Below are 15,710 nucleotides of genomic sequence, written 5' to 3'. Positions count from 1 at the left end.
CCAAAACAAGTTCTCGCAGCAAGAGCACTTTGATCACTTCACTCTTTCTGCATTATAGCAGCACTCTAATTTGCAAGCTTTAGAATAACTTCTGCATTCTCCAGACATGTGGAAAGACGATGCCATCAGAGTAATTTTTACACAGGGAAGCAAATATTGAGGAGTTAATATACTGGCATTTATCTCTGACCAGCATTTCCAGAGCTTGAACTTGCTATATAGGAACAGAAGATAATCATACAGAAGCAGAGTGAATAAACTGTACCTGCCTTACTGATGTAAATGCCCCTGTTGTCCAATACCAAAAAAAAAAAAAAAATCAGTGTTGGATTTCAGAAACCATATCCAGGTTAAAGGGCACCATTCTTATCTGGTATTCCACCCAAAGGACAATGATTTCATTTTATAAAGATCATTAGTCAGTGAAATATATATTTTAGAGAGTTTCTAGCAGGGAAGATTATTTTGGCAGTCACTGGAGTGTACCAGATGGTTCATTAACATAGGCTAGACAAGTCAAAGGCTTTCAGAATCATTTAGAAAATGTCAAACAGAAACAAGAACCCTGTCACTTTTTATTAGAATTAACTACATCATACCCTGGACACAGATTTCACCTTGGGTCAGAAAAATTAATACAGAATTATATGAATTGTGTAACATACTAGGTTAAAGATAGGGCTTTCTCTTGGGACTCATTTGCTAGCAATATATTATGGTCTTCTACTTTAGGAATCCTCAACCTTTCCTTTTGTAAGCTATGAAAAGAGCTGACCTTGCTCAGACTCCATTGGTGTCTAATTGATTTGAGGTATATGCAGAATTTCAACAAGACACTCCGCTAAAGCTCTTTTGTGATCATTTTCCCAGGGAAGTTGGCAAAAGGGTTCACTGAATATTCAGCAGCTTGTAGAGTACGCTTTTGTCAGGAGGAAAAAAAAATACATCCGTTTAGTGAAACACTGCCTTCGTAAACAGGAATTAAAATGCAACTAAATTTTTGTTACTTTTTTTTATTATCATTCAGATGTCAAAAATCTTGAGAACTTCCAGCTTGTGGAAGGTGTTCAGGAACAAGTGAATGCTGCTCTGCTGGACTACACCATGTGTAATTACCCACAGCAAACAGACAAATTTGGGCAGCTTCTCCTGCGACTACCAGAAATCCGGGCCATCAGTATGCAGGCCGAAGAATACCTCTACTACAAACACCTGAACGGGGATGTGCCGTGTAATAACCTTCTCATTGAAATGCTGCATGCAAAGAGAGCATAAATTATACCCATTAGAGCTTCTGCTTTCAAAGAAAAAAAAAATATATCCTGAACTGCTCCAAGCAACACTAATTAAAACGTGGTTTTAAGACTTTGCAAAATGGTATAATAATCAAATACTAATAGTAAATAAGTGATGTATCAGGGTATTTGTATTGCAAACTGTGAATCATATGCTACACATCCCCAAAGGAATCTTTATAGGACTTTATACCGGAGTGAAGTGAACTTACCAAGTGGATACTATCACCAATGTCAACATGAAAAAGGACAGAATGATTCTTGTATATTTAACTCTGCTGATTGCCAATATGAAGAAACTTAGGAGAAAAAAAAACTGATCCGTATTATCGAGCTAAGGTAGTGGGGAATTTGAGTGCACTAAATTCCTTCACTGTATAGCAGGACTTCTCAACCAGTTATAATAGATGCAAAACTGCATCTATAGCATCTTCTGTCATCCTTCCAAGGACCCAACACTTACTTCTTCTGTGATAAATGATGTGGCATCCATTCAACAATCTGAAAGAGAGAGCTGGCGTAGGCCATGTGCTATGTAGTATCGCCACCAAATCCTAAGAGGCTGGTTTTGACTGTCAGTCTCTCAGGCCTGCAAATCGCTAATATGAAGAGTCTGTTATCCAGTTAGCTTGGCACTCTTCCTATGTTCTGAAGTTTGTTTTGTCACGTGTTCATGTTGTTCTCTCAGGCAGTATCCCTCTTCTGCTACTGTTATCGGATAGCTATTAAATAGCTAAGATAAATATTCCAAAACAAATTAGCCAATTCAACTATACACTTAACCAGTGCAGTGGCTAAAATATGGCTCTGCTATATATTCATGGCCGTTTCCAAATAAAGGAAATGGAGATGTTTTAGCCATCACAAAGAATAGCTTCTTTGACACACACACACAAAACTATTTTCTAGGACATCAAATACTGATGTTAAAAAACTAAAAATAAAATTTTAAAAAATGCATTTAGTGATGCAAGAATAGACAAATGAATTGTATGACCTGATGATGCCATGGAGCTTATTAAGAAATTATCTTTAAAATTGCCAGTCATTAAGAAACTAAATTTCAACTCAAACATCCAATATCTAATGAAACTTTTTCTTTTTAAAGTTGGGTAATACGCATCTTCTACGCAAAGAAAGAAGAGTGATACTGCTATGTCTATGTAGGCCAAAGTCTGCTGCAGAACAAATATTAGAGAAGAACAAACAATTCTCTCTCTGTCCAAATGAAGATATCAGTATTAACATGTAGTGCCACAGTTATAAGTCTTGCCTTATTTCATTATCCTTAAAGGTAACTGTGCAGGTGTGGATCAACTTACATTTAAAATAAAGTATTAATCTCTAACATTAACAAAAACATAGTGTTTACATTCTTTAGGTCCTGTGGGGAAAAAACTGTGATAAAATTGCAGAGCAGTGATTTCCTTATTATTTCTTTTAAATTGGTAATTATTTTACCAGTACTTAGTTACTGTATGTCGTGAGACACTAAAATCAATAGGGGTATTTCATTTTGACTTTAATTTTGAGATTATCGGCTGCACAATCACTTGTAGAAACTGTATAAAATCCTAATCCTTTAATTTTTTTCATGAAGATTGCTGGCTTTTGAATAGTTTATTTATATTGTATATGATAGTTTCCACTGTAGACAATTATGATGCTAATTTATTGTTCTTTGGTTTCATCTTTATATAAGATATAGCCAGAATGAAGAAGCCAAATATATGTGTTTACTGTAGCATGTCTTCAAGTTAGTGGAACATAGTTCAGGGACACACAAGGGTCTTTACAAATTAAAATCATTCACTTGATTAAATGTCTGTAAATCTTCATAATCCTAAATGTAGTTTATTTAAATCTATTGTAAATTATGTGAGTTATAGCTTTTTCTGTTTCATGTGAACTTGAAAAGGTGCATTTATCTTTTTTTTTCCCAACCCTTCATACATTGTATACCAAAGACATCAGTTATTACATTTCCATTAGCACAAAGCACACTATTTTAATCGCCTGTATTAATCAGCTCTAATATTCTATCCATGCATAGGGTACAAACACAGCAAAGCCTAGCGTCTGCGATGCCTAGATGCCTGTCTTATATCACAGAACACACGTACTGTCGTACGGACCAAAAGCAAACTAAGCACAGCTCCCCTTGTCATCCCCCACAGCAGACATGCAAGCATTATTTAAATTCTCAGCGTTCTCCCTCAAACAGACTAACAGAAAGTAAGACGCGGGTGGCAATTGATGGTGCCTGTGAAATATGTATATCCACGTGTACAAGATAAGTATGGTCATTCCTTCCTTCTTAAAAGAAAAACAAAGCATATTTCAAGTGTTTGCATTCTGTATTTTCTCTTTTTTTTCCTGTTGAAATGCTACAGTGAATCTCACTGAATATTAAAGAAAAAAGCTTAAAAAAATGTTGCTAACTGTATTCACAGCACCATTATCTATATACAGGACAAAAGAATTGAAATAAGGTCATAGCAGAAAAGAAGAATTTTTCATACAGTTTAATGGAAACAATTTCAGATAAACTAACATATATTTGCCCACATCTGTGGTTCCGAGAATCCCACCAGATTGCCCAAGGTACAAGAAAAAAAAAAAAAAAGGCACCAAAACCCCCCCTCATGTTAATTGTTAACTACTTTGTAACCAGACATTTACTTCTGACTGCCTTGTTGATTACAGGACATATTAGTAAAAGCAGACTAAAATTCAAAGGGTTTGGCTTTGGCTGGTTTATTATAGTTGTTCTGTGTTTGTAAACAGACAATCTGTAAAGTCTGACTATTTGTATTACAGATGTTCTGCAGCTGCCTTGGATTTAAATCCATGCAACTCTTAGAATGTGCAGTGAGTTACTTGTTGAAGTTGAAGTTCTCTTACTGTATTGGTGAAATACATATTGTCATGTCAGTTCTTGCCAGGAGTTTCTCATCGCCAATGGAATTTTTTTTTTTTTTTTTCAGTATTTCAATAAATATTGATATGCCCGTGCTGATTACTTCATAATTGTCTTTATAATAACATCACTCCACTGAAATGAAGCACTAGTCCAAAATCAGTTACCAGAAGAGGAGAGTAAAATGCAGGAGAAATAAGAGTGCCAAAAAGAATTTGACGTAGAACGGAAGACACAAAAGTGGAGAGTGGCACCTTCAAAAGCTCAGACAGCAATGGGGAAATTGCCTAGGCTGAAGCAAAATAAATACACCTAAACAGATCAGAAAAGCCGAATCTCTAATCCAAAAGGAATTTACCAGTTAATACTCACAAATTAATCCATTTCATCTCATACTGCACATTTAATTTTCGCTTTACATGTTACCCATAAAGAGTTAAGCAGCCAAAGCATTAGAAGGGGAAAATGACAGAACAGAAGAAAGTCAGGTAGCAGCGGAGCTCAGGATAACCTCTCAGCAATGTAAATACACGGCAGGGCCAGGGGCAAACCAACTGCCTTCCAACACAACTGCCAGCAGAGGCTGCCAAGGAGGCAGATGTTACTGCTACTAGAGAAAAATATTTTCCTCAAGTTGCCCTCTGGCTCATCTGATTGCCGTTTCGAGAGCAGGAGGTGAAGTGCTCCAAGAGAGCTTGTCAGCAGTACCCTACTGTTTCGAGACCAAGTCCACCGCTTCCCCTGAACTCTCTGGTAGTTGAAAAGGGGCCGTCCTCCAAGGTGCCAAATGTAATGCTTCAAGGGGGAAAAACAGGGCTATAATTAGTTATTTACAAACCCTGTGCTTGAACGAAACAAAGCTGGTTCAGTCTTGCAACAAAAACAGTAACACAAATAGGATTAGGTGGCTTACAAGTGAGGAAAGATTATTTGAACTTTTAGGAATCATAACTGAAAACCATGATTTTGCGTAAGACCCAGGGGAGATTTCAGGGTTGATATATTTTAGATAGTTTTCCTTCCGAGATATATATTTTGGGCGATATATTTAGTATATACACTACACATTTAAATTATGAGGGGATTTATTTTTAACTTGAGTTTGACACTGGTTCTGGAACAATCTGCTGTATGTTTTTATTGGAAACATGGAAAGAGTGAGTTCAATGTAACACAGGTCAAGTCAGTACAATACTTAGTGATCTTGACAATTTCCTGGAATACTGAAAAACACTTTTTATTAACCCCTAATTTGAAGCCCATAGTCTAGATACATCACAAAAGTTCTAACAATATTTCTACCTTCTCCAATATAGTGGCTGTTGTTTTCCAGGGAGTTTCTATATAGGTGCATCTGCTGCACTCTGGAATTCAGAACGGCACACAAAGAAAATTCAATTAATAACAAGCCAAGAAAATTACAGATAAATTTTTAGCATCATCAGATCCTAGTGCTATATAACCCTGTGATACTGGCACGAGCCCAAATACCTCTGTGCCAGTCCAGCAATTTCAGTTGCACGTAAGCCTGTAGAGAAAAGATTCATTTTCTAAGGGCAATTTGCCAACAATACGAAAAACCTTTGCTAAACGATAAAGGCAGAAGAGAGCCTGACCCTCAGATGGAGCACAGACATGCCTACCCTGATGTCAGTGGACCTAAGCTGAAGAGAGCAACACTAGAAGCTACTTGATAGATACAGTCTGGTCCAGCACACATCAGTGGGACAAGACAAAGCTTCCCTTCAGCAAACATACTTTCCAAACCCCCTATTTTTGCTCCTCTGCAGAACAAAACCTTCTCCAATTTATTGACAGTCTTGAAGTCTGGCATGCAAGCTTGGACTTGCAGTGCTAGGTGAGTTTTCACCATTGCCCTGAGAAGGTCCTGACCTTTATTTCCTATTCACTCTAATTTCCTTTAGTCCGAGATTAACTATCAGGTTTATGGCAGTTTCTGCTACGTATGTCCTGCGCACACTCAAGCAGATAATTCAGATGCAAGGTAAAGCAAGATGTTGGTGGAATGCAGACTCCTGATGCTGTCTGGATTAATGGTGGCTCAGCTGTAGCGTCCTGCTCAGACCACTGGTGCCCTGTCTCGGTAAGGACTACAGGTTTAACGTTAGTTGGTAATAAAACACAGGGTGAAACAAACAGCAGAAAAACCTAGTGTTGGAGTCACAATTTTGTCCACTCACATCTTCTTCTTCCTATACTTCAGGATCAGTAAATTCCCCGTAAAAGGAGGAAATGACTCTCCGAGATGCAGGATGTGAGGACGCTTCCAGTAACACCAATTGTTTATCGTGCTGCTGCAAACCAAAACCTTCACAGAGCAAGAGCCTCCCTTTGCAGCATTCACGTCAATCACCCCGCGACTGATGCTGCTGAATGTTTCCTGGATACTACCAATCCAGGCTGTCAGCTGCAATTATATAGTAAAACAGGGACTCTGCACCAGAGGGAATAAAGTGTGTTTGTGGAAAGGATCCCAAACAAGTCACTGTTTGTACAACAGAAGTGCTGACGGCCATTCAGTAGCTGCTGGCATGCCTACAGACGCATGTACACATGCCACATGCCACCTATGGGAATTCCTAAAGCACATTCAAACATCCAGTGCTTCTGTTCCTATACAAAATATTTCATGAGGCACTGCTCCCTGGGGGACACCGAGCTTCAGTCATCCGTGCGGCTTGATTCCTGTTTCACAGTGGTGTCTTTCCACTCGTGTAAGCAGAAGAGCGTTGGTGCAGAACAACAGAAAAGTGAGGCGGGCCTTTTTAATCAATACTGTGGTGTTTATATCTTGTACTACATCACTATAGCTGTCCTGCTCTTTACAGCTTGATCTCAACCTCCATGCATCAAAGGGAAGTTCTTCAAAGTGCTCTGCTCCCTATAGCAAAGCAACACATTACAGCTGTATGTTAAGAGAAGGTCTGTAGGACTGCCTGCGTCTGAATTCCACAGTAAGAAATATGGAGTATTGTAAATGTCTATTATGATCAGTCCATAAACTACAGTAGAAAGCAAGAGAGAGACCAGGGGAGGAATAGCTCCAAAAGAAAATATAATAAAAAGGAAGCACATGGACATGGAAGAGACATGAGGATATTTATGTTTCATAAATATTTAATCTTGATTCACTTTTAATCTAAAGGCAAAAAACTAAATAAAATATGCCAGATTATTATCATTGCTTTGAAGTATTAACAAGGCCTGAATAAATTATCATTTATGTATTTTAGCGACCTGCCACAGTAAGTGATATTGGTTTTAATTTTCATTTAGTAAACATGGTTTTATTTTACAATGTATATAAATTTCAGATTAAAAACATGGCATGGAATAATTGACCGAATATGTTTAATCAATTCATTCAACTCATGCTGTGAAAACGGAAGCTTATTATTGGAGTATGGTTTTATTTAAAATCAAACACTATAGCTGCCTCACAAACTATGTCAAATTGTTTTTTCACTCAGCAAATTCAGCTGAAATATTCTACAGCGATGTCCTACTCTTCCTACAGAAGACCTTCCTATGAGTCCCACAACACTTGGATTTGCAGTTGCGACCTCCCCCCAAGTCCTGCATGTCTTTGGATACAGAACCTCAGACGCTGAAGCCGAGACAGGCGCTGACCCCAGGAAGCTGGGGCTGGGGTGGGTCTCAGGATTTTTGTTTCTTCCTTTACTTTAGTCTCCCTCCTCTGCTCACTTTCATTAGTGAAAACCCAGCTGATCCTCCCCACTCCCTCCCAGTGATAGCCCTCGTTCTTCATGCGAGCCTCTTGCTGCCTTTGCACTCCTTTTGTACCACTCAGATTCCCACACTCCAATTCATACCACACATTTCTGCTTTAATTTTCCTTTTCTTTGTATCACAGACAATACTCACAAGTCAACTTTACCCAATGCATCAAGATTTTCAGGAGAGTTACCTATAAGTTGGGGAGGGGGGAAGGTCAAGGACACAATATTGTCTGCATGTTTCAAAGCAACAAAGTGACCACAAATGTCAAAACAGGAAAGCGACTGCTGGGCCTGGTCAGACCAGGCTGAAGAAACCCCAGCCAAAAGCAAGACAAGGTCACCAGCCAGCCCGCTATGTCTTGGCTTACAATGACCAGCTCTACAGACCTAAATAATCAACAATTCTTACCAAACATTGTTTTCAGAGGGAAAATAGGAAACATCCAATAATTTTAGTTCAAGAACAGCACATAAATATTAATAGTGGAATCTAAACAGAGAAGTGGCATCAGTGCTAGGATTAAATTATTTTAAGACTGACTTTTTTTTGCTCCAACAACATGCTTAATATTCGACATAACCAAGAAAACAGCCTTTGCCAAAAAGAGTAAAGGGAACAAATTTTTCCCTTTTTTTTTTTCTTTTCTCCTTGTTTTTTATATATCCAGCTTTGACACAACTTTACCCCTTGGGCATCCTGCAGGGAAAAAAGAAAACTAAAAAAAACCCCACTGTACTTTCTGGGGTGACAGATTTAAGACACCTTTCCTTGCTGTCAGAAAAACTGGCTGGTACCTTCACCTGGTGTGCCAGGGTCCGGAGGAAGTCTGGCGGAGCAGCATCAACAGCATCTCGGTAACGTTTCATTTAGGATGGAGCAAGAACTCCAAGTAGGCAACAGGGGCGCTGGCCAAGATGCTGGAGGCAAGCGCTGCACAGCCTGACTGCTCGGCGAGTGACGGTACAGCACATGGGTGTCAGGGGTTGCCAGCCTGTGAATAGGTAGAGGAGGTAGATTTAGTGAGATTACCTGCTGCTCTAGAGCTATGTTCCCCCATTTATACACTTGGAAGTAACTAATAATGCAGAATCATTGTCCATTTATTGAGTGTGGGAGTCGTGAAGAAAACAGCAGAATATTAATAACATATTTTCAAATATTTAGACTATAATTGATTTATTAAAGGATCACTGTACTGATGCTATAAGCTTCACCCCGACTTACCTCTCACCTAATTTGTTAAATTTACATTTTGGCCCTGTTTGGAGGTTGATTTCATGTGAACAACTACACACAGAAATAATACACACAAACCAAGAAAAAAGCTCCAGAAAGGAAGTGATCACTTTAGGGTGATAAAATCGAGGCCAAGGACGCTAGAAAAACCCTGTTTTCTTCCTGGTAGTTACTTTGTAGTTGTTCTGCTTTGTTTTAATGTCTTCTCATGAAAGCCATAGGTAATACAATACAAACTAATGTAGCCAGGAAGAAAATTATAATTTGTTTGTAGTCCAAAGAATTATTTTAGAAAAGAGTGTATGTACAGACATACTTGACGTGTTCCAGAAGATAGATAAAAGACCAAAAAGTCTCACCCCACTTTTTTCTTTTTAAAAAAAAGAAAAGAAAAAAATATTCTGTTCTATTTCGATAGGTCTCATAGTCATGAGGTATTTGAGGCTCAGGTCTGTAGTACAGCCTGTATGAGAGATGCCCTCCTGGAGATCCAGAGCAGACAACCTGGAAATCCCTAATTCTCTTTAGTCACAAACTCCCCTGTAATCCTGGGAAATCCCCAGGATGCACTGCCTTGATCTTCCCACCTGCAACACGCAGCCAAGGCTCACCCACATCCTATGCTGTTCCACAAACATGATTATTTGTCACAATAACATTTAAAACCTGTAAGAAACACAAGAAATAGTTGATAAGTGCCATCAGGACGTGAGGTGTCACTGGTGTATCCACCCTGGAGGGAGACTGGCTGCCTGGAGAGCACCCAGGCTGCTCCGGAGGGCAGAAGGCAGCTTTTGTGCACATCTCCTGGCATTCACAAATAAAGCCTGGCTTTGGGGGTGGTGTTTTATTGACAGACTCCCCCTGTCCCAAGGTACTAAGGAAGGAAAGAGAAAGAACCGAAGAATGAGGCAAGCTCTCCTGGGAGGAAACACAAATGAGGACAAATTCCCTCTTTCCGTTTCAAAGGATTTTTCTTCAAGTTATTTGATATCATTTCAATCAAAAGTAAGCAGAGATGTCAACACGTTTCTTCTGAGAGTATTAGCCTCTTTATCAACTCTCTCAGTCTCTCTCTCCCCTCTGATTTCCCCAAACGAACGATGTGCAGTCGTCGGCACGCTAAGTTAAGTGTTCTTCCCTTAGGTCATTATTTCCACTCTTTAATTGTTCTTTCAGCCTTCTGTAGTATTATTGTTATCCAGATTGTGTTGGTGCTGCTTTCCAAACACAGATGAGTAACAGTTCCTGCCCTTAAGAGTGTATATTCTCGAAATAAACCTTTCAAATTCTCCACCCAAGACAAAACACACCAATTACAGCTGTAACAGTCTTCAAAGGTTTTTCAAACTCTCTGAATTCCTATTTCTGACATGGAGCCAAATACACATCTTTTATTAACGTAAAACTAAGTGGGGCCTTTTCCAAGAAACTGAGCTTGCATTACAAAACCGATCTTAAGGACCTGAACTTCCCCAGAAATAAAATTGTTGACTTTTAGACCTTTGCCATGCCTCATTCCCGTAGGCACCATATACCTCGGAAACTACAAAAGGATCTCTGTGCCCCAGCCCAGGTTGGTTTACAAGCAGCACTTACATGGCACGTGTATGATGGGTACAACCAACAAGACATTGCTGATGGAAATCTTCATCCTGTTACAGGCTGAGCTGTTAAAAGGTAGTTAGCAGACCTGTTGCACAGGTAAGTTAGAATGGAAAAGTTAAAAGGCAAAGCTTTACCAGAAGCCATGCAAAAACACAACAGAAATGCAAACAAAGTAATTCATTCCAATTAGAGCAAAGAAAGAAGCTGAAAATGACTCAGGGCAGTCAATTCACTATATTACACAAAAGTTTATTTCCATAGCCCGTTCACATAATATAGTGTATTTGGTTTCTGGTCACTCTAACGCACTGCAAAATGTAAACTCCACAAGCTAATCAATCCAAGAGTACATTTTTCTGCAAGAGCTAGGAGGGAGAAGGATTGCATGGAGTCACCTAAAAAAAAAAAAAAAGAAAAAGAAGAAAAAGAATCATTAAGGTTGGAAAAGACCTCTGAGATCATCTAGTCCAACCATCAGCCCAACACCTCCATGCCTACTAAAGCATGTCCTGAAGTGCCACGTCTACATGTTTTTTGAACTCCTCCAGGGATGGTGACTCCACCAACTCTCTGGGGAGCCTGTTCCAATCCTTGACCAGCCTTTCAGTAAATAATTTTTTCCTAATATCCAATCTAAAGCTCTCCTGATGCAACTTGAGGCCATTTCCTCTCGTCCTATCACTAGTTACTTGGGAGAAGAGACCGACCCCCACCTCTCTACAACCTCCTTTCAGGTAGTTGTAGAGAGCAATAAGGTCTCCCCTGGGCCTCCTTTTCTCCAGGCTAAATAACCCCAGTTCCCTCAGCCGCTCCTCATAAGACTTGTTCTCCAGACCCTTCACAAGCTTCGTTGCCCTTCTCTGGACATGCTCCAGCAACACGCTCTGGACGTGCTCCAGAAGAAGAAAGAAGGAAGAAAGAAGGAAGAAAGAAGGAAGAAAGAAGGAAGAGAAGACAAAAGGAAGGAAGGAAGGAAGAAAAAGACAAAAAAAGACCCCCCCCCAAAAAAAAAGCAGCCCAGATAGAACTGCATTTAAGAGAACAATCATCTCCAAATATAAAACTTAGCAGTTAGTTTAGGAATGGGTCTCATTCTGTATCTGCTGTTGAAGTTCTGAGCACAGAGATGTGCTTGGTGATATCAACACACTGTAAAACATCTCTTTTGAGCACACTGATCTTTGATTATTACCCGTAGGTTTGTGGCCACTGATTCTCCTGACTTGTTTTGCTACTGTGTAATTTCTTCTAAGCTACACTAAAAAAAATGCCTACTCGAGTCATGGGAGAACATTTTCACAGCACTTGATGCGCAGAAAGTTTTACTGCTGAGCTTTCAGAGGCACTTAGCTCACCATGCAGATACTCAGTCTATTGGGTCGCTGAACTGTAATAAAAGACATCATTAAGTGAAACATTTGATGGAGGTACTTGGCTCATTGGGTCAGTGGTTATAGTTATAAGGAACTCCTTGTGAAGCTAATAGATAAAAAAATGAGCTCTTTTGATTTCCAAGACCAGCCTCTCTTTTTAAAGAGGAATACGTGGCAGTTTCTAGTAATACACATAATAACTTAAGACATTTTCAGGAAGACCACATGCTGCCACTGTCAGAGCTGCAACAATACTTAGGTCATTGGCATGTACAGCCAGCACTGACATCAATAAATTTATGTTACAAAACTTGCCAAGACCTCGCATCGTACTATTATGATGAAAGTGCTGAGAGTTTCACTGATTTTTAAGAATTCACTTTCCAAATCCACTGCAACCTTGCAGTGGAGCCAGACAAATCCATTGAAACATACCAGTTACACAATTTCTTTCCAAAAGCGAGACAATATTCCCTATAAGGTTACCAGAAGGTTGTGCTTCTCACTCTTCCTCTAACCTTCGTCCTGTTCATTCCCCACCTATCTTCACCACAAACCCTCAAGCCTAGCTCAGGACTAACTCAGTGGCCAACATCATCACTTCGGTTTGATTTTCAAGCTTTAAATGGAGCATAGCCAGCACTAGAAAATTTGGTATTAGCTAGCCAATGTGCAAGCCCCAGTGCAGCTGCTGACTAGCTATTTCATTACTATAGGTACATCTTCAAGTAGTCACAGATGCCACCTGCCCCACCTCCTCTGCTCTGAAACATCCCCTCAGGAGACAGCTTGGCTGTTCCTCACCAGCGCTGATTGGGACAGCAAGCAGAGGGTGACCGTGCCCAGCTGCAGCCGAGAGCCATGGGTGGGAAGGAAGTCACCACACAGCAAACATGTTAGAAACATTAAGCCTGTGAAACCAGAGTGAAAGGTAATGGATTGTTTTAAAATATGAAAGCAAATGCGTTGACAATGTAGTAACTAAATCCAGCTGTAGGAGAAGAGACAGGGTCCTGGAACACAACTTCCAGCTTTCCTTGGAGAAAGGAGACTAATCTGGAAATATATCCCTAAGAAAATTCTGCTTTGGACCTCCTAGTTCAACTACAGGTAAGAATGAGTCTCCTTTCTTCTTTGACACTACCAAGGGTTTCCTGATGAACTAAGCTGTGGGTGACACAGCAAACTATAGAACTCCCAGGAGGGTCCCCACATGCTTCACGTTCACGGCTTCCTCAGAGAGGAATCTCAGTTTCAGAGGGACACTTGACATTTCAAATACACCTGTATGGACTGATCGACCTGTGACTGGTGGCATATAATTTAGTAAAGGGTAAAGCAACAAAGCATAGCTCTTACAGCTCAGGTTTTTTTTTCCTTCAAAATAGTGAATTTCAAACGTTGAGAACAGTGTGCTCGCACTCCAGCTCTGGCCGGTGCAGCACATAGTAAGTACATTAAGAGTGAAGAAGCAACATGCAATGTCTAACAATTTCCATTAGTTTTTCTATCACCTTGCCTTAGCAGTGAATGTTTTTGTGTTCAGAGAGGTTAAAATACAGCATGTCTACAACTGGGAGGTACTGCTCTCTAATAGTATCACTGATACTATCTCTACATTTCATCCATTGTGCAGGAAGCTGTATGTTTATCACTAGCATGACAAAGCTCTGACCTGGCTGAGTACCTAGCTACTACCACAACATGCATTTGAAAAAGTTTGATGCTTAATAAAGGAGTAGCAAGCAAGAGACAGCACTGCTCTCATACTCCTCTACTGCTACCTGAATGAAACAGTTCAGTTGCTTCGTTGCCTCTCAGTTTTTCAGGCTCTGCTACTTTCATTCTTATGCCACCGCCTACCTTAATTAGCAAAAACTAGATAATAATCACAAAACAAAACCCACAGTTTTCTGAGAATCCATTTACCCATCTGCTGTGTCATGTCACTAAACCATCATTGAAATAATTGCCTGTAATAGCAGGTTATAAATGACTCCCCAATCAAAGACTACAGCTACTTGTATAAAATGCACTGCTATATTGGAGGAACACAAGCATTGTTTCTTAAACAATTCATTTGCTACTTATGATACGTAAATTCCATAAATAATGCAAATTTAAGGGGGGGAACCCACCTAGGATATTTTAATCAGCACACTTCTGGAAGAAGGGGATTGTGGTTCTACTACCGATCTCATCCTGCTGTATCACCAAGCACAAATGGCTTTCACAGTCCTTTTTTACACAGCCATCCCAGAAGAAACAGGATCAGTAGGTAGAAGCAAACTTTTATTATCATAGAATGGTTTGGGTCGGAAGGGACCTTTAAAGAAGGTCTAGGGCATCTCTGAGGAGATGCTGAGTTCCCACATCACACAGGCTGCCATCTTGGTCCCAGAAGTCGTCAATATCAGTCGACATCAAGCTCTGAAGCAGAAACGACACACACGCAGCAGCAGACCCTCCCAAGCATGCAGAGACTAGCAAGGCAACATCTGTTAGGTCTAGGAACTGCTTCTTGTCACAAAATATGCCAAACTGTTGAATTGCCTGTGACCTATCACAGCCACGGCTGCTACACTACTTGAGTTGACATCAAATCCAACAAGACACACAGAAGCCATCCTGACTGAAGAAATCATTGGAAAAGGTTTGGGGTTTGCTTGTTTGTGTGTTTTTTCTCTCAATTCTGCATCAGTAACAGTGTGACAAACCTAGCAGCAAAAACCTCTCCTAGGACTTTCACCCAACAAAATGCTCTTCCAGTGTTGCACAGGTTAGCAGAAAACACCTATTGTTTCCCAAACTAAACACAAACAAGCCTGTGTTTCTGCTACTAAAAAACCTACATTCCCTTTCTGCCTAGGGGAGAAGGGCATGAGGCCCATGTACCAGCCACAGCACAGTCCTAGCCCTAAGGCTGGAGCACACAGCTGGAATTCCAATTTCAAAAATATCAAAAGAGTCACAGATGAAAAAAAATAAGAAGGATATCTTAAACATAACTTTCATCATCATATTTTTTTCCAGAGAAATTACTTCTCACAACAACTTCTCAAGATTGTCTTCAAGCTCTCCTTCTAAGCTTTCACAAATAAGACAAAAATGTTTCGCAAAGCCAAGGTCATACCAGCACTATTAAAAGACAGCAACATGAGTTTCTAATATCAGCTTTCATGCTGCAAAACACTGTTCTGTTGGCCTGAAAAGGATGCAAACCTATATACACAGATCTGTTTTAACATCCCTGGTTGGTAATGTCAACTATAACTGCTTCTAATTATGAGAGATGCCTGGAACACCCACTAACGTCATAATTTCCAGTAATTATAAGCAAGAGTGGTGACAGGATCGGGAGAACTTAACTATGGCAATAACTATTACAGGGATTATCAGAATACCAAAAAAAAAAACAAGACAAAAAGTAGTCTGCTAAGCACCATGCATTATAACACAGTAGCTGGCAAGTCCATGCACCAGTGTCTTCCACAGGTTATGTCTGGGAAGTGCTGC

General features: G+C 39.9%; 1 protein-coding gene across 1 annotated transcript in view; it reads left to right on the top strand.

The window, feature by feature from the left end:
* Nucleotides 1–1,918, top strand: part of NR5A2 (nuclear receptor subfamily 5 group A member 2) — an 86,457-nt gene extending 84,539 nt beyond the window's left edge. The window contains exon 7 of the mRNA XM_072867387.1: nt 1,028–1,918. Within this exon, the coding sequence (XP_072723488.1) occupies nt 1,028–1,275 (248 nt within the window). The 3' untranslated portion in view covers nt 1,276–1,918. The remainder of the gene's footprint in view (nt 1–1,027) is intronic.
* Nucleotides 1,919–15,710: the final 13,792 nt, after the last annotated feature.

This window comes from Ciconia boyciana, chromosome 7 (genome assembly GCF_034638445.1).
Source record: "Ciconia boyciana chromosome 7, ASM3463844v1, whole genome shotgun sequence".
NCBI lineage: Eukaryota > Metazoa > Chordata > Aves > Ciconiiformes > Ciconiidae > Ciconia > Ciconia boyciana.
The sequence above is the reverse complement of the archived record's forward strand: the minus strand, read 5'-3'. Positions and strand labels throughout refer to the sequence as shown.